Below are 19,531 nucleotides of genomic sequence, written 5' to 3'. Positions count from 1 at the left end.
TATTATGTACTTTTAGCTTTATTTACACAAATTATGCCTTATAATATTTTCTCTCGAACAAAGTGGTCGCACCCTTTAGGATTGGTGAAAGACCTAATAACTGTAAAAGTTAAAGCCGTAATTCTAAATTTGGGTAGTCTAACTATTATGGCACATGCGATCTAGACTGACCTACCCTCGTGAACACGCAAACAAATGAAACAAATAGAATATATTATTATAATTAAAAGTTAGTAATATACCAGCATTTAGACAATCTACATTGTAGTCTGATGTTTTAATAGAAACTGAAAAATGTTTCGGGTTCTTGGTTTCTGGGGCTTTCGATTTTCCAAAGTAATAATTAATGAAGAGCTTAATAAATTAATTTCAATCGTGTTTAAGTACTTCACTTTACTCTTTAAATAATAATAAATGTATTTGCAATGAGAGTTGTGTAAAACACAATGATAGTATAGACTTATAGAAATACTTTAAGTTGTAAACGGAACTTGATTGCGTGTAATAAATTTTTTACTACTAACCTCCGACGTTCCAAAAACTGCGTCGTTCCCTTAGTCGCATAGAAGAACTTTCAACTTAGCTCTACAGCTCTACGCGATCAAGTCCGGTTAGCAATTTAGTGTGTGTAAACATCATGAAAGCTCAAACTAGTGCTTAGAAACAAGAGTTTTAAAGGCAAGTACCTATATTTGAAATTCCTTTTTTTTGTAGCGTCTCGTGGAGGCGATGGCGCCTCGCTCTGCGCGATCCTTCCGCCAGGAATTCAACATGCAGGACCTGGCCAGCTCCACAGAGCACACCTACACTACCACCTACACCTCCGAACAGTAAGTACCAACAACTACATCATCCTCCTTGCGTTATCCCGTCTTCAAGCCCGGCAACCTTCAAATCAAGGGTGAACAGGCAACTTCAGGGCGAGCTCACTCCATCCACGTCTTTGCCTTTGGCTAGTCTGTGGCCAAGCCCATTTATAATTTAAAAAAGGCTCATGGGAGCCTGGGGTCCGCTTTAACGACTAATCCCAAGATGTGGTAGGCAATAGTTTTACGAAAGCGACTGTCATATGACCATCCAACCCGAAGGGTAACTAGGCCTTATCTGGATTAGTCCGGTTTCCTCACGATGTTTTTCATAAGTTCCGAAAAACTCATTGGTACGAGCCGCGGTTCGAACCCGCGACCTCCGTATTGAAAGTCGCACGCTCTTACCGCTAGGCCACCAGCGCTTTTTAAAGAGCATAACCAGACTACATGCTATCTTAAATCTGAGGTTGTTTTAAACCTCCAATTTCATAAGAACACAAGTAATTTGCGTATCAGTTTAATAATGAAATTACTTTGATAACAGATACGTCAGGACGTCACATTCGACAGAGCTAGATGGGCACGCGCCCGTATCTAATGGCAAACTAGTCTCGCCCAACTATACGACCAAAACCATTATCGAAGACGACAGACCTGACATTAGGAATCTCAAACGAGTACACAAAATGTACGAAGGACCTAACATTATAGAGTCCAGAGGTATCGTCCACCCGGAGACGAAAGAAATACTCACAGTCGGACAAGCTATTAACATGAGAATACTCGATGTTCGGACGGGCAGGTTACTATCCTCACCCGAAACGAGACAAACTATGACAATAGAACAAGCGGCAAAGCAAGGTCTCATAGATCCCAAACTCGCTGCGAGATTAACAGGACCCTGTGGAGTAACAGAAGACGGAAACGAAGTCACGTTACTAGAAGCTATACAGAGCGAACTGTACGACGCCGAACAAGGACTGGCGGATCCAGCGGAAAAGAGAATAAAGGTAACAGTTCAAGGGGACAGACCGAGCACACAAGGAATGAGTATCTCCGACGCCCTCAACAGGGGACAGGTCGATTTACAGAACGGTCTCTACAGACTGCCCAGCGGCAGCTACATTACCATCGCCGAAGCGTACCAGAGGGGTTACCTCATCTACAATGAGATTATCAAAATAAAATCTAGCGTTCTGTCTTTATCTGACGCGATTAATCAAGACCTCGTTGACAACAATGGTTGGATTTTGGACAGGAATTCGGGCGATAAGTTCCAGTTAGATGTCGCCATCAAAAATGAATTAATCAACCCCAACGTTAGGGAAATCGTTGATCCTAAACATGACGTAAAAATAACGCTTGCTGAAGCAATAGAGAAAAATATTATAAACACTAAACACTCGAAATACGTACACAATGTAACTAAAGAAAAGCTCTCTTTCAAAGACGCGGCAAATAAGCGCTTAATTTGTAAACCCATGACACTTAAAGACGTTTGTGACCATAATTTAATGACGAACGACGGCAAAATTCTTTCGCCCGCTAAAAGAACACCATTGAACATTTTGGAATCTATCTCAGTGGGTGTATTAGACAGCGATAACGTAAAATGTGTAACAGACACTAAATCTGCTCAGTTACTGACCTTGTCAGAAGCCTTAGGCGCGTTCATCATTCAACCCGATAGCAAGTTCCGGGACAATCTGACCGGTGAGATCTGCTCTATTCCTGAAGCTGTCGACCGCGGTTTGATCACGTCGGTATCCCAAAGGTCGATTTTCGACATCGACGGTTTCAGAGATCCGAAAACAGGCGAATTCGTTTCATTCAACACTGCCATGAGCCGCGGCAACCTAAAGTATGTCAACGGCGAAACATTCCTCAAATCGGAAAGCGGCGATTTCGTTTACCTAGAGGACTGCACTAAAGTTTCCATTGTTAGGCCTGAAGTATTAGAAATGTTTAATCGCAAGATAGGTATTTACGAAAACGGAAAAGAGCTCAGTGTTCTAGACGCAGTATTCAAAAATATTCTAGACCCTAAAACAGGTTATTTGCTCGACGCGACTACCAAAAGACCCATTCCTTTCAATCAAGCCGTCGAAATTAACATGATCACTCCCGAAGGAGCGGCATTGTTGAATTCTCTTCTCAACATTACTCTTACCTTACAAACTGTTACAAAAACCGTGAAAAGATACGTCACAGTTACCAATGCCAATGCTTCACAAAGATCTGAAACAATTATTACTTTCGCGGAGGCCGTCAGACGAGGTCTCATTGATGAAACCACCCAGACGTTCACAGACCCGCTCACTGGGACCGTCTTCCCCATACAACAAGCTTTAGATGAAGGTTTATTAGGCGTAGAGAAAAACGAGCCGCGCGTCATCCAATTACAGGATCGTATTAATAAGAAAGACCTAGCACCAGGGCAAGTAGTAGAATTTAAAATAACGAAAAAGTCTTATATCCAAGACTTGCCGGTTAGCCCTGAGAGCAAAGTCCAAGGCGACTCTCGACCTGAAACCGTCAAGAGTCCCGACAACGTAGTCCATGAAATCGTCCATCCGTCGAACATTACGATGCACGAAATTCGATCATCAAAGTCAATAATCACAGAGCCTACAGTAACTTCTATGACTATCAAGAAAAATACTATTGAGCTACCTCGTGGTGGCTGGTCTCTTAAAGACGCGATAGATCAGCGTTTGTTTGACCCTGAATCGGGTTCTTTTACAATTCCAGGAACTGACAGAGTCCTCGACTTTGAAGAGTCATTAAAACTAAACATAATCAACCCTGATTCTGCCATGGCTATCGACCCTAAAACCAAGAAACAAATCCCTCTAGATAAAGCTCTCGAATTCCGTGTACTCGATAACACCGGACGATACAAACAAACTTCGGGAACGATTAGTATGAAAGTTGCAATTGAAAGAAAACTAATAATCTTTTTACAATCTTCTATATCGATGTCATCGCAAAAAGTTATAACTATCACGTCAGTAGCGGGTATGCCTGACAAAATGGAGATTTCAGAAGCACGTGACTCTGCTTCACCTTATGATGTAAGCAAAGAAGATCAATCTGTGCTTGAACCCGTTCAGGTATCCTCTGGTGTTATATTTGACCCAGCTACTGCCTTAGTCATATCCACCTCGTCTGGTGTTTCTGAAAACGTTTTAGAAGCCGTCGATAGGGGAGTAGTACCGGCAAATACAGTTAAGGTCGTTGAGCCTCAAACAGGCATTCCTATAACGCTTAACCAAGCGATAGAACGAGGTATCATTAATAAGAAGACAGGGGAATATAAAGATAAATCTGGTAAGAAAATGAGCCTTACGGAAGCCGCTCAGATAGGGCTCATTGCTGTGGTCGGAGCACCACTAGTAGGCGCGTCTAAAATAATTCAAGTTGTTAAAAGCACAATGGTCGTAGATCCGCGTACTGGACAGAAAGTGCCAATGGAAGTAGCTTACGAAAGAGGTTTAGTTGACGCGGTTACTTTTAAGAAATACGAGGAATCATTAAGAGATAAGACACCTGACAGTGACTCTACCGACAATGCCATTAGAGTGCCCGGTTCTAGCACGCCGAAAGTTTCTCAAACTACAGGTAAACAAATTTCTGTGGGAGCTGCCGTATCAGAAGGATTTATTACGGTAGAAACTATACAGAACAGTCTCTCAGCCGACACTCGTCGTGTTACTGAGATACCTGCGGACAAGCATAAAGTACTTCATCCCGCGGATGTAATTCAGGTAGGTAAAGTTACACAAAAACCGAAGTACAGCGTCAATGTAGCTAAGGAAAAAATAATTGAACAGTTTGAAACAAAACCAATCGTATTACAAAAGCTTAGAAAGCAAGTAGTTACGCCTTTGGAAGCCCTCGAAAAAGGTCTTATTGACAAAGAGACAGCTACCATTTTGGAAGCAGTCAAAGTTTACAAAGATGAAAATGGGTCTCCCATCACTCTTGAAAAAGCCATCCAAAAAGGCTTAGTAAATGAAAATACTGGAAAAATTATTGACCCCTTACATGGTGATGCCGTCACTATTAAAGAAGCCTTAAAGAGGGGCTTATTAGACGGAGAAGGTCAAGACGAGGTTCTGATTCCCCTGGCCAAGAGTTTATCTATCCCTGAAGTCTTAGAACAAGGATTACTAAATCCTACGACTGGAAAAATAATCCACCCAGAGACGGGTAGCCAACTGACACTACGAGAAGCAATAATTTGTGAGATTGTTGATCCTCTTTCAATGGTGACAATATCGCCAGGTAGACAAATAACACTAGCCGAAGCTATTGAAAGGAACATCATTGACAATGACAAAAATGTACTTAAAACCAACGAAGGCCCACTAGATTTGGTCAAAGCTGTCAACGCAGGTATATTCCCAGAGCCTCAGATCATGAAGTCATCCGAAAATATTCCTCCAGCTGGCATGACGCTCTCAGTTGCTATTAAACAAAACGTTATCAATCCAAAAACGGGTGAGATTAAGCATCCACTAACAGGAAAAATAATACCTGTTCAAGAGGCTGTTAAGAAGGACCTTATAATGGCTATACCGTACCCTCAATCGGAGGAAACTATAACACTAGAAGAAGCTTTAAATAAAGGCACAGTCAATTTGAAAAACGCCACTTTTACAGATCCAAAAACAAAAGAAATTATTCCGTTAGATAAGGCAATGGAACAAGGTCTTCTGGCAGTCAAGCCGAATACAGAAATAATGGGAGGCGTAGTTACAACAATTACTGAAACCTTCACGTCTCAGCATACAATAACAACAAAAATGATAGAACTTTTAGCTGATTACGTGCTGGTAAACGCCAACGAAGTACAGAATACTAAAACTGGAGAAGTAATCACAATCGAAGAGGCACGAGAAAAAGGTATAGTTAGAGACGAACAGGTCAGCAAAGAGCAATTTACAACCAGCGACACAAATATTAGCTTTGAAGATGCACTCACTCACGGGTACATTAACATTGAGCAAGGTACGTTCACTCATCCAAATACTGGAGAAACCGTACCTATTGCTGAAGCTGTAAGCACTGGGTTATTGAATACTGAAGTACCTAAGGAAGTTACTGAACCTAAACAGAAAAATGAAATGGAAATGCTTGATTTAAATGAAGCATTCGATCTTCTCTACGACGAAAGATCACAGAAGTTTAGAGATCCTAAATCTCCAAATAGAACTATTACATTTAAAGAGGCTTTGGATAAGAACATAATTAACCCTGACTCGGTTATTTACAACATTAAGGCTGGCCAGCCAATTACTTTAAAAGATGCCGTAGATTCTGGTCTGATTGACAAGAAGACAGGTAAATTAAAGGAACCTAAAACCGGAAAGTCAATCGACGTTAAAAATGCGGCCAAAATGGGCTTAGTAGCCGTCATTGCCGCGCCAGTACTTGCTGGCATGGCAGTGGTACAAGGAGCAAAGTTGGTTACAAGTAAAATGATGAAACCAAAACAAGAATCTGCACAAACGTCAGAAACGCAAGGCAAAGTTATCGCTGAAAAGTCACTTAAAACAGTAGACACGCGTAAAATAGAAGAGCCAAAACAATCTACAGTCGAACAACACGAAGTGGCTCCAAAACCAGCAGTACAGCCATCCAAAATTTCTCAACCAGAAGTCACTATTAAAGAAACGAAGCCGGTAACAAGTCAAACAATAGTAATAGAAAAGAAAACTGAAACAGAACCTAAACTTTCAAAAGCTCCGATAAGCAAGAAAGATGAACCCATGACACAGTTCCAAAAAGAATCCACTGTTGTAGAAACTAAGAAGTCTGAAGAAATACTGACAGTGACGAAGACTGCTGACATTGAACCCGCTCAGAAAAGGTCAGCCGCCCAAGAAAAGAAACCAAAAGAAACAACTCCTCTTCAAGAAAGGCGACAAGAACCGCCTCAACAGCAAGAAGCCGTAAAAGAAATGAAACAGCAAAAGTTGCCTAAAGAGGATGATAAAAATCGTGTTACAGATAAGGCTGTCACAGTTACACAACAAATGCCAGAACATCCACACGTTGATTCTGCTATTCGTGAAACAACGGTAACAGATGCAAGACCAAAAGAAATGCCCCGGCAATCAGTTCAAACTCTGGAAGAAGGCCCAGTTATACAAGAATTCCGAAAGACGACCCCTGAAGGCGATGAAATAACTACTATTGTAAAAACTGTTGTGACTACATCAGAGCCTACTGAATACGTTACGGAACACACTACTAGTACAGTAGTCACAAAATCTTCTAAAGTAACAACAGTTGAAATAACACAGAATGAGTCATCATCGTATCATGTTGTTAGTGAAGAAGTTTCTGTGCCTAGTTATTCTGAAACTACTATTGAGAGCTACGAGACAGAATTCTCGGAAGCTCCTGACGAGACAGACAAGACAATCGAGGACAACGTTGCTATAGAAAAAGTAGCGCCAACAAAATCAAAGCCTATTGAAGAATCAAAAGACGCGGTCCACAAGGATGGATCACCGTCTAAAGATGACATTGCTCCAAAAATAAAAACCCAAAAAGATCAAGTCTCCTCTGAAACAATCACAAAAGTTTTACAAGAAGCACAGTCAGGTACGCCAGTGGAGGTTGCCCCCGGCGTAGTATATGATCCTAAAACAGCAGTCGTGATTTCCACTGAAACGGGCTTACCAGATGATTTATTGAAAGCTGTTGACAAGGGAACGATATCTAAAGATGTTGTTAAAATCATTGATCCTAAAACAGGTAAGGAAATTCCCTTGAAGGACGCCATTGCCAAAGGTGTTGTTGACAAGAAAACTGGAGAAGTCAAAGATAAAACAGGAAAGAAAATGAGTTTTGCAGACGCTGCGAAACTTGGCTTGGTGGCTGTTGTTGGAGCTCCAATATTAGCAGTTTCAAAAATAGTAGAGGTTGTGAAAAATACTTCTATATTGGATCCTAAGACGGGTGATAAAGTTACCGTTGAAGAAGCCCATAAACGAGGTCTAATTGACCCAGATACATATAAACGTACCATTGAAGTCGTAAAGGTCCATACATCACCTACACATGGAGTCGAAATAAGTGAAATTACTCCAGCTGAGGCATTGGCTATTGAAAACTCTTCTAAGGAACCTAGAATAACAGAAGAAATAAAACAAATTTCTACTAAAACATCAACACGTCCAGGTGAAGTAACTATAACAACAACTACGCAATATAAACCCGTAGAATCAGTGACTACAACATCCTCGTCAGTAGAACACACAACTTTAGAAGTCTTGGTCACCAAACATACGTCTATTGAACATGACCCTAAGACAGTATCGGCAATGCTCATTGACGCCGAAAGGCAACCTCTAAGAGTTATCGATGAAATTACGGAGCAAAATGTCACTAAAGTTAAATCAGAACCAGTACAGATACTTTACGAAAACATTCCATTGATTGACGCAATTATGCAAGGTAAAATAGAACCTAAAGTGTGCAGAATTATTATTAACGGCATTGAGTCACCTTTAACGGTACAAGACTCATTAGAGCAGGAACAAATTAGTAGATTCACACCCGTAGATGTAGTTTCTAAAAACTTAGTTATAGTCAGAGAGTCTAAGCCAAAATATAATGTGGCCATTTCACAAAAACTAACACCGGAAGAGCTTTCTGAAATGGGCGTCTATGACATAGAAAAACAAATCTTTTTGAATCCCAAGACAGGTGCCAAAATATCTTTCGAAGAATTAGTTTACGGATTGCAAATTTTCGACCCTGAGACTATTTTAGTCAAAGATTTAACTTCCAAATCAGACAACTATGTTCCATTCGATGAAGCAATCGCTCGACCAATTATCGATAAAACGACTGGTCACATGGTTAATCCTAAAACTGGCAAACGCGTTTCTTTCTTAGAGTGCGTACAAGTAGGCTGGATTGTTGAGAAACCTGAAGATGTGTCGATACCTGAACAACTTACTATCGAATCGGCTTTAGAACAAGGCTTCTATAATCCCACAACCGGCGAAATTAAGGACATAAATACCGGTGCTTTAGTACCCATTGGTTCAGCGGTTGAAAGCGGTCTTGTTGATAATGAATCACTACTTATTAGAGTACCTCATTCAAACGAAAGCATAACTTTATCTGATGCCATTGAACGCGGCATTGTAGAAGTTCGACATGGCGTTGTAACGATTATTGAGACCCAAGAAATTATAGATATAACTGTTGCCATACAGCGAGGTTTGATTGTCATCTCAAGAAGACCGATTTCAATCGAAGCAGTTATTGAAAATGACATGTATGAACCCAAATCGGGAAAAATTAAAGACACCGCAACAGAACAACTCGTTTCTGTTAAAGATGCTGTGGATAGGAACATAGTACATCCCACTATTTCAGAAATCAAGGATACGCAGCTCGACAAGTTTGTACCATTATCTGAAGCTCTGGACACTAAACTTATCAATCCTGAAACAGGTAAACTAGTAGACAAAAAGACTGGAAAACACATTCCATTAGATGATGCATTGAAAAAGGGTTTAGTCGCCACCAAAGCGGTTACTTACTCCTTATTCGATGTTATCGAGTTAGGTTATTATTCCCCCGATACGTGCAAAATTTTGGACCCCAAAACTGGTCATACCATTCCCCTTAGCAAAGCAATAACACAAGGACTTGTTGATCCTACCGATGTCAAAATTAAAGAAGACAAATCTGAGGCAGTCGTGCCTTTCGACCAGGCAGTTAAATCTGGACTGATTGACTTAGAAAAAGGAATAATTACAGCACCAGTTTTGAACCTTAAAGACGCTAGTGAAAAGGGTTACTTGCTAAGCGACAAAAAACCATGGACGTTGCAGGAGGGGCTAGTACAAGGCTGTTACGACCCTGATACTGGCTTATTAACAATTAATAATGTTACTATGACACTCGAAGACGCTATCAAAATCGGCAATATTAACCCAGAGGCCATGACTGTCAGGAACTCTGTAACTGGCGACATGATCTCTCTATCAGATGCTATTAAGGCGGGTATAATTGATTCTAAAGAAGGTAAAGTTAGGGACCCTATTCAAGGAGATAAAATTTCTTTAACAGACGCATCTGAACGTGGTCTCATAGTCCCAGCCAAACGTAAGCTTAGCTTGCCTGAGGCAGTGTTTAAGGGTTATTATGACCCTAAAACTGGCAAGTTCTCACATCCTCAGAGCAAAGAAAAGATTCCAACCGATAGGGCTATTAAGAAACGCATGTTAGATCCTCAGTCTACTTTAGTTCATGCTGGTGGAAAAGTAATTCCGTTTGAATTCGCAGTAGACAAAGGCATTGTAGATAGTAGGACGGGTACAATCATATTAGGAGACGAAAGAATAGATTTCCGCGAAGCATTTGAACGGGGCATCTTGGTTGAAGTTAGGAAACCGCTTTCTCTTATTGAAGCCATCGAAAAAGGTGTTTACAATGAAATTACCGGTCTTTTCATGGATCCTCAGAGCGGTAAGAAATACACTCTAACCGAGGCTATAAAATTAAATCTAATCGATCCGCATTCAGTTCACATTCAAGACAACAGATTGGGCAAATGGGACAAAATCACAATTCCCGAGTCACTGGAAACCGGTGTTATTGACGATAAGACCGGAAAAATAATTAATATCAATGCAGATAACGAGGAGATTAGTCTTCGCCAAGCTTTCGAGATAGGATTGCTAGTTGATAGTAAAGCTTCAATTAGTCTACAAAGAGCATTGCACCAAGGGCTTTATGACGATAGCACCGGCAAATTTATCGATCCCTCTACCAGTCGTAAAATCACCTTGCATGAGGCACTTAGGAGGTCAATTATCAGTCCCAAATATCTTTGCTATTTCGATAAAAAATCCGAGAAGCCGCTGACTTTGGCGGAATGTTGTCGTAGTGAGATCATTGACAGGAGGACCGGCAAGTTCCACGAGCCGTCTTCTGACGTCCAAATTCCTCTTTCTGAAGCCATGAGCTTGGGTCTCATAGTCGATATAGAAAGTGCCGGCTTCACTTTATATGACACGCTGGCTATGAACTTATACGATATCGCAGATCTCGTTTTTGTGCATCCTGTTAGCGAAAGAAAAATCTCTCTGAAAAATGCGATTGTTGAAGAATTAATACACCCCGAAACTTCATTGATCAAAAACATTCCTACGAGCAAATATATCAAATTAGATGAAGCAATTAAATCAGGCATCGTTGATGACAACAATAGCGTTTACATTCTACCAAACGGAAACCAAATCAATTTACTTGATGCTAAACACCGAGGTTTAGTGGTAACGGGTAAAAGAAACTTAGGCTTGGAGGAAATCATTAGGAACGGATTGTTTAGGGCAGATAATGGTAAGATAGTCGATCCTAGCACTAACGAATTCATGGACATTACGAAGGCTATTGAAACAGGCCTCATGAACCCAGAGCTAACTGTGGTTAAAGACAGCTACACCAACAAATTCAAACCGCTGCCCCTTGCGATTCAACAGGGCGACGTAGATGTTACGAAAGGTAGGGTTCTTGACACTAAAGCTAAAAAGACCTACAGCTTAGACATCGCTTTCGATAAGGGTCTACTTGTAACCGTTGTTCAACCGATCACTTCTCAAACGGTCACCAAACGCCACGTCACTGACTCGTCGGCTCCTAAAGAAGCCATGCTTAGAGAGTTCACGTTAGACGAAGCTATTAAGTACGAATTCATTGATCCCGAAACTGCAGTCATAAAGGATCCTCATAAAAACAAATACATTCCATTAAGATTAGGTATTACTGAAGGTATAATTGATAAGAACGCTAAGGGGTCGTTCGATCCTCAAACCGGTAGGTCGCGTACGCTTTGCTTCGTCTTTGAGAACGGTCTGATTGTGTACGTCCGCGAGCCACTCACGTTTGAGCAAGCGCTAGAAAACGGCCACCTGAACATAACGACAGCCCGCTTTACTGATCCACATTCCAAAGAAGTACTCACCATCAAAGACGCGGCCACGTTGGGCTATATCGATCCGGACACAGCGCTAATAAAAGATAATCTCAAGAAGAGGTTAGTAAAACTCCCTGAGGCATTCCGTAAAGGCCTTATGGACGCAGAAAAAGGCAATATTTTAGATACAGAGACCTCTAAACTAAACACGCTCCCAGCGGCTATCGAGAGTGGTCTGCTAATGACACCGAAGAAAAGTTTCAGTTTGATCGAAACCCTGAACTTTGGCATTTACAACCCGACTACCGGGGCGTTGAATGACCCGTTCATAACGACCAGCGTAATAGATAGAAAGAGATTGAACCTGGGCGAGGCCATCCAACAAGGCATCGTCGATGCTTCAAGCACTGTCGTCAAAGAACCAGAGACAGGCAAGATCTGTCCGTTAGTGCAAGCCATTGAACAGAAGTTGGTCGATCCCGTTGAAGGCAGACTAGTTATAGATCCAACCAAAGCTATCACATTGGACTTAGTCAAAGCTCTAAAGAAGGGATACCTACTGCCCGCAGAAACTAGGGTAAGTTTCACTATGTTTTATTGTTATTTGTGCTTCTATCGAGCGAAGGTGTTGCTTTATTTCCTACTCTACTCTTAAGGTGATCTCTGAAGCGTTTGGCTTAAACATTGGCATGGCACGACACCCACAAGACTTTCAGTGTCGATATGTATTGGGTAAACATGCAATGGGGGAGTCACTGTCGTGGCATACACTAAATACATTACAATATTTTTATCAATTCATGGATTAGACTTTTGGAAATATTATAAAGGTTGATTTTCTACCGATTTTTAACTCTGTTTTACTTAATGAGGCTTAAAAGGTATTTAATCAAAAGATATTTACTAGAAACACTGAAGAGTAAAAAACCGATACGTTAAAAATCGATTGAAAACATCCGTTAGTTTTCACTGTAAGAAGTAGTTAAATGCTTAATCACAAATTCATTGTACATTTTAAATTGCCGCATAGTTGGCTTTACACTTAGGGATTGAGCAAAAATTTTATACATAAATCTAGTAGTTGATTTTTTTTTCTCTTACGTCTCTAGACTAGATCATTAGAAGCTTAAGTTTAGGTTGTGTCGCTTTCAATTGTGAGTTTTCTACTAAACAGTGTTCTGTTTGAGCGAACTAGCAATTGCGTTAAGGTACGCGTAAACGGGCTACCTTTTACAGAAATATATGCTGCAACTCCATCTTGTAAGGAACCTGTAGGGTCTCCCCAAATATATCGACGCCGATTTGGCTTGCGTCGACCAAAAACCGCTTGTTAGTACGGCTGCGTTTAGCGGCGATGACGCAAGCGACTTCTCACTAACGAGTGATTTTCGATCGGATAGCGTGGATTTCGCGTCGATATGTTTGTCGAAACCCTAAGTCGCCAGCTAAATATTTCTGTGAAAGGGTTACTTTTTACACGCGCCAGCAGCGACAATGCTTATTCACAATGTACTAAGGCTCGATGTATGTTGTTTTTATTTCCAGCCGTTGCCTGCGATGCTAAAGAACCCTTTTGAGCTAAATCGTGAATGCTTGCCTGTGAGGGATCATAATTAACGACGATAAACGAACCATCACCGTCTCGCCAATACCTAACATCCCATGATCACTATGTGCTAAGAATTTGCGAAAGAGATCGAAGGGCTCGTTCAGTGCGATCCACCTTTCGACGCTTTCTTTTGTTTGCTTTTTTCATACGAAAACCAGTGATTTATGACTGACTGGTTTTTTTATACCCTGAATAAGTCGATATACTCATTCCTTGGAGCTCACGTTTTGGAATGCATGTCAGCGCTATTTATTGTGATGTTTCTGCGGCTCTCGCAAACACACAGTATCATCAAATGGTAAAACATTTTCGACAAACACAAACACGGAAGGTAGTATTTATATTTTCGTCTTAGTTTAAATGCTCGTTTGTTTTTGGGAGTTTATTTCATTATGAGATTGTAAGCATGTTTCGTTTTATTTATTTGATCCAGAATTTAAGTTTAAGAAATTACAAGCAACTATAGTTTTATAAAAATTTCTTGACACATAATTTAATGAAATAAAATCTCACTTAAATTCAATGTTTCTCGTTCATTTTAAATTTGCGTGTAAATCTTTAAGTTACTTTATTTACCAAAATACTCTTGTACCTTTTTACCTTACATCAAAATATTTCAAAGTTTCAGATTTCAACAGGTACTTTTAATTAATAAACCCAATTAACTCTAATCAAAGATAATTTAAATTTAAGGAAGATGTTAATACCATAACTCACAACTGTCAAAAGTTTTTTTTTTCTTTTGACGTTTGTGACACTTCACTCGCTTGCATGTCACGCTTTGCATGTTATTGTTATACGCAACGTCCTGACTGGTTGTGTGGTCATCTCGCTATCGTGTATTGGCTGTCTAGTCGCCTCTTGTCTTTTGTTTTTCTGAGGACTCGTCTCTGCTTTTGTCTCTGCGTAGTGTTGTCTGTAATTTATAAGCTTCCTTTTCAGGTACTCGACAAATTAGTTGTTTTTAAAGCATGAAATGTAACTTTAGAATTTTGTAAATATTTGAATGTATAGTATCTTCGTGCAGTCGCCCCTTGATATATCGGAGCGGTAGAATCCTCATAAATATAAGAACACACACTAAGTCCGTTTTCACATTATCCGATCCGATATCGGATGTCGGAAGGATTTCAATGGAAAAAAAATCCGTAATGTATCGTTCGTACATCCAATAACGGATTGGATAATGTGAAAACGCACTAGTCAGGCGTGTTCCGATGTTTTTGAGTATCTTGCCTGCTCTGTATCTAATGGTGACTGCATTAATGCATCTCAAAATTTAAAGCACTGTATTTCAAAATAAACTCATCGTGTATAAAATGAATGCACATGTAGATAGACGCATTGTAAAATTTGCTCAGTAGTTAGAGGCACATCGAAGCCAATGGGCTTTAAGCTGGCTTAGTCACGCGGGCCGACCGCGGGAGCGATCTTCGTGACCAATTTGTATGACCTTTTTTACCTATTATACCCACCACCACCTCTATTATACCCACATAGATTGAGCGCCGGGGATGTCCCTCCGGGGAGAATTTGTATGAAGTTAACTCGCGCCACTCTAAAACGCTCTGAAACAGAGGAATAAGTTAGGAAAGGGTTGTAACTCCATACATCAGTAAATGTGAGTGTTTTGCAGTGACATCTAGCGTCAATCACGCGTCATATAGCGTAAATTATCAGTATTACTACTTGTCAATAGATGTCGCGACACGAACGAAAAGTCTAATGCTCAACAATTTTTAGCTAGTAGTATTAAACAGTATTCTGTTTTCAATTCCTTCTGCTTGTAATATAAGTTGTAAACTGTTTTAATATTACATTTTTGGCAGAGGTGGCACTGTTGACACCTAGTGTCGAGTGGTATTGATAAATTACGCTGTTTGACGCGTGATTGACGCTAGATGTCACTATATAAAACTCGCATTTGGGCCATTTTTTTCAAAGTCCACCCCATTTTTTTTTAATTTGGAAATTTTTATGTGGTTTCCACTCAGAATCGCGAGCTCTTTCAATTCTAATAGGAGAAAAAAGTGTCCCAAGGTTTGGGCAATGGAAATCTTGGGACATTTTTTTCTCCTATCAGGATCGAAAGACCTTGCGATTCTGAGTATTAATCACGTAAAAAATACCCATGCTACATAAAAAGTGGGGTGGACAACTTTAAAAAAAATGGCCTATTTACTGATGTATGGAGTTACAACTCGTCACTACTTTTAAAAAATCTCGTATCTCACGCTGCTTCTCAAAGTTAAAACGCAGTAAGTCTATATGCATTCCATACATACTTACTACAATTTTCTTTTCATTGACAGACGAAGATACAAGTTTTTTTAAAGTAGTACGAACTCTTTCCTTATTCCTCTATGGTCTGAAGCTAATACATAGTCCGGTGCGGATCGCTCCTTGGTCGGCCCGCGGGACACTAAAACCAGCTTAACATACTTTTTTCCAATACTAATTTTTGTCTTATGAATGTAGCAAGCAGTGGAGGAGAAGTACAGGCTTTGCGACGAGACGCTGTCGAAGCTTCTGGAATGGATCGCGGTGGTCGAGGAGCGATTGGCTAACCAGGAGGCGGTCAAGGAAGACCTGGATGAGCTGCGGAACCAGATCAATATTCTCAAGGTATGAATTCGTAATTATAATGATATTTCTTGAAACACATCGCCCAACTTACGATTTAAACTCACCCACGGGAGGAAAGGGGGTGGTTAAATTCTTAGCCCGACACTACACAGCCTGCCTAGCCGAATGGTAATCTTCAACGCCAGACGCCGACGGAAATGAAGTCTGGCTCCGTCGCGCCAATACGCAAGAGCAATAAAGCAATAAAAACCTACGGTGAACCGCGGTGGCTTTATGAACATTTGGGGTTACTTTGATGATATTTGAACGGCCTTAAAATTTAAATTATTCATTATTTACTGAAACTGTTCGGGTAATTAGTAAGATCAATAAATATTCCTGTTAATCTACTATAGAAAAACTCGAGTCAAAGTCGCTGCGTTTCAGAGCCACCTCGTTTTACGATAGCTACGAAACAGCGATGCAGCGGTGCATTTGCCTACGTACCCAGGTCTTTTATATTATTTGCGAATTTTGTATATTAATGAAGTGTTTCTTCCACAGCTGATCAAGGATGACTTGGAGAGCCACCAACGCCAGGTGTCTGCTTGCGCTGACCAGGCCAAGCAACTCCTGGTGTCCGGCGGAGACGTGCTGGCACCTCATGAGGTGAGGAATCACTCCGGTTGTACCGTTTTACCCCCTTACTCATAAACGTACACTAAAATTATCAAAGCCGATAAAGTTCATTTGTCCCTTTCTATCCAATACGTCGGAAAGGGACAAACGAACTTTATCGGTTTGGGAACTTTAGTGAACGTTTGTGAATGAGGGGGTTAAAAATCTTAAAATATATGCCTCAAAAAGAGCTAGACCTAACCCTTGGTTTAAAACATAACTTAAGGCTTATTTAGTCATCGCGCGAATTCACATGCGATTTTAGTTACATTGCTGGCTGTTGAAGTAACACAACTAAATAACACAATGTAATGGCAATCGCGTGCGAGTTCTCGCACACTCGCACCGTGTAAGTTCCTTTAAGGCCCATTTAGACGGTACGAGAACTCGCATACGAGTTTTATTACATTACGGTATTTGATGGCTCTGCAAAATTGTATGTAACCTCAACAGCCCGCAATGTAACTAAAATCGCATGCGAGTTGGCACGCCGTCTAAATCAGGCCTTATATTGTAACAGATGAATGTAACGCTATAAATATACTATCTCGTAATATAGGTGGCAGCACTGGAGCGTGGCGTGCGACAACTCAAGCAGCGGTGCGACAAGTGTTCCGACAAGTGCGACAAGATGCTGCGGCGACTGGCCGCCGCGCGCGACGAGCTCGGCAAATTCAAGTGAGTTGCACAGAACAACACAGAAGACGGCTTCTGTTTTTTTTATCCTATATCGGTAGCAAACAAGCATACGATCCGCCTGATGGAAAGCGGTCACAAGCACACCGCATCCTCGTTGAACTCTGGCAGCCTTACTCACCGGCAGGAACACAACACTATGAGTAGGGTCTAGTGCTACTTGGCTGTGGTCTTCGTAAGGCGGAGATACTTCCCCAGTTGGGCTCTGCTCTAGATTCAAGTTGACCTTAAAGCTAAACAAAAGAAAAACTCAAATGTCGAGTCTTATCAGGAGGTCAAATTGATAGCAAAAGACCGACACACATGGTATTAGCTCCACCGACCAGAATCCAACTCTTAAATACTTGATGATGACTTTTAAACATCTAAAACCGTCACTTCTTTCTAGTAATGAGCTGAACACCTTCAACACTTGGATGGAGGGCGCATACCGCACTCTAGAAGAGAAGGAATCCGCGCTGTCCAAGCTAAAGAACCTTCCTGGACAGAGCGAGGACGTTCGCGAGTTCGTGTCTGATGTCATCGCTCACCAGGCTGACCTCCGGTTCATCACCATGGCGGCGCAGAAGTTTGTCGACGAGAGCAAGGTATGTGGACCATGTGGACTCAGATCTAGAATCTTCCTGGACAGAGCGAAGACGTGAAGACGTTCGAGAGTTTGTCTCTGACGTCATCGCTCACCAGGCTGACCTTCGGTTCATCACCATGGCGGCACAGAAGTTTGTCGACGAGAGCAAGGTATGTGGACCATGTGGAACCAGATCTAGAAAAGAATTTATTATTATTAGAACCTTCCTGGACAGAGCGAAGACGTTCGAGAGTTTGTCTCTGACGTCATCGCCCACCAGGCTGACCTTCGCTTCATCACCATGGCGGCGCAGAAGTTTGTCGACGAGAGCAAGGTATGTGGACCATGTGGAGCCAGATCTAGAACCTTCCTGGACAGAGCGAGAATGTTCGCGAGTTTGTGTCTGACGTCATTGCCCACCAGGTTAACTGTCGCTTCATCACCATGGCGGCACAGAAGTCGACGAGAGCAAGGTATGTGGACCATGTCTTACTTGACAGTCCAAACCTACTACTAGCCTAGTACATAGACAGTCCAAGAACAATTGGCAACTATTTTGATAGATCCACCTTTGCGAGGGTTAAAATAACATTTACACCAGCGAGGTTGTCAAAATTGTTACCCATTTTTAGGGTTCCGTAGTCAACTAGGAACCCTTATAGTTTCGCCATGTCTGTCTGTCCGTCCGTCCGTCCGTCCGTCCGTCCGTCCGCGGATAATCTCAGTAACTGTAAGCACTAGAAAGCTGAAATTTGGTACCAATATGTATATCAATCACGCCAACAAAGTGCAAAAATAAAAAATGGAAAAAAATGTTTTATTAGGGTACCCCCCCTACATGTAAAGTGGGAGCGGATATTTTTTTTCATTCCAACCCCAACGTGTGATATATTGTTGGATAGGTATTTAAAAATGAAGACGGGTTTACTAAGATCGTTTTTTAATAATATCAATATTTTCGGAAATAATCGCTTCTAAAGGAAAAAAAAGTGCGTCCCCCCCCCTCTAACTTTTGAACCCTATGTTCAAAAAATATGAAAAAAATCACAATAGTAGATCTTTATAAAAACTTTCTAGGAAAATTATTTTGAACTTGATAGGTTCAGTAGTTTTTGAGAAAAATACGGAAAACTACGGAACCCTACACTGAGCGTGGCCCGACACGCTCTTGGCTGGTTTTTCTTGGACTGATCTTAACTATTTATCACGGGGTGTCAACGTCATTTGTATGTTTCGTCTATGACACAAGGAACATCGGAACGAACAGTAGAACATAGTAAAGTTCAGGAATACAACAGTAAATCTTGTAAAAGAGTCCATACTGCATACTTACGTGAAGCACTTACAAAGTCGCTCTGTCAAGCAAAAGTTCGTATTCAAATCATAAACAAGATACTTCAAATACGACAGTATGGAGTATAAAAATTACCTTATCGTGTCCATCGTAACCATTATCAAAGACATATATAACTCCGTATAGACAGATAAAGTCTTAAGAAACGTACTTCAGTACCATACAGAAAAAGGTACGGTGGCCTAGATAGCATTACACCTTTGGGGTACGCTCAGCTAGATGGCGCTAATATTAATATTTGTCATTTTGACACATATCAAGCTAAGAATACGGGCCATATTGTCAAAACTGAGGGTTAAAA

The 19,531-nt window shown here is 41.0% G+C and overlaps 1 protein-coding gene across 1 annotated transcript in view; it reads left to right on the top strand.

The window, feature by feature from the left end:
* LOC125238071 (microtubule-actin cross-linking factor 1-like) overlaps nt 1–19,531 on the top strand; it is a 340,128-nt gene that overhangs the window by 213,133 nt on the left and 107,464 nt on the right. Inside the window, exons 29-34 of the mRNA XM_048145360.1 lie at nt 715–830; nt 1,354–1,819; nt 15,848–15,994; nt 16,499–16,603; nt 17,172–17,290; nt 17,697–17,895. Coding sequence (XP_048001317.1) covers nt 715–830; nt 1,354–1,819; nt 15,848–15,994; nt 16,499–16,603; nt 17,172–17,290; nt 17,697–17,895 — 1,152 coding nt within the window. The remainder of the gene's footprint in view (nt 1–714; nt 831–1,353; nt 1,820–15,847; nt 15,995–16,498; nt 16,604–17,171; nt 17,291–17,696; nt 17,896–19,531) is intronic.

The sequence above is a fragment of the Leguminivora glycinivorella genome, chromosome 22 (genome assembly GCF_023078275.1).
Source record: "Leguminivora glycinivorella isolate SPB_JAAS2020 chromosome 22, LegGlyc_1.1, whole genome shotgun sequence".
Taxonomy (NCBI): domain Eukaryota; kingdom Metazoa; phylum Arthropoda; class Insecta; order Lepidoptera; family Tortricidae; genus Leguminivora; species Leguminivora glycinivorella.
This window is presented reverse-complemented; position numbering and strand designations above follow the sequence as displayed.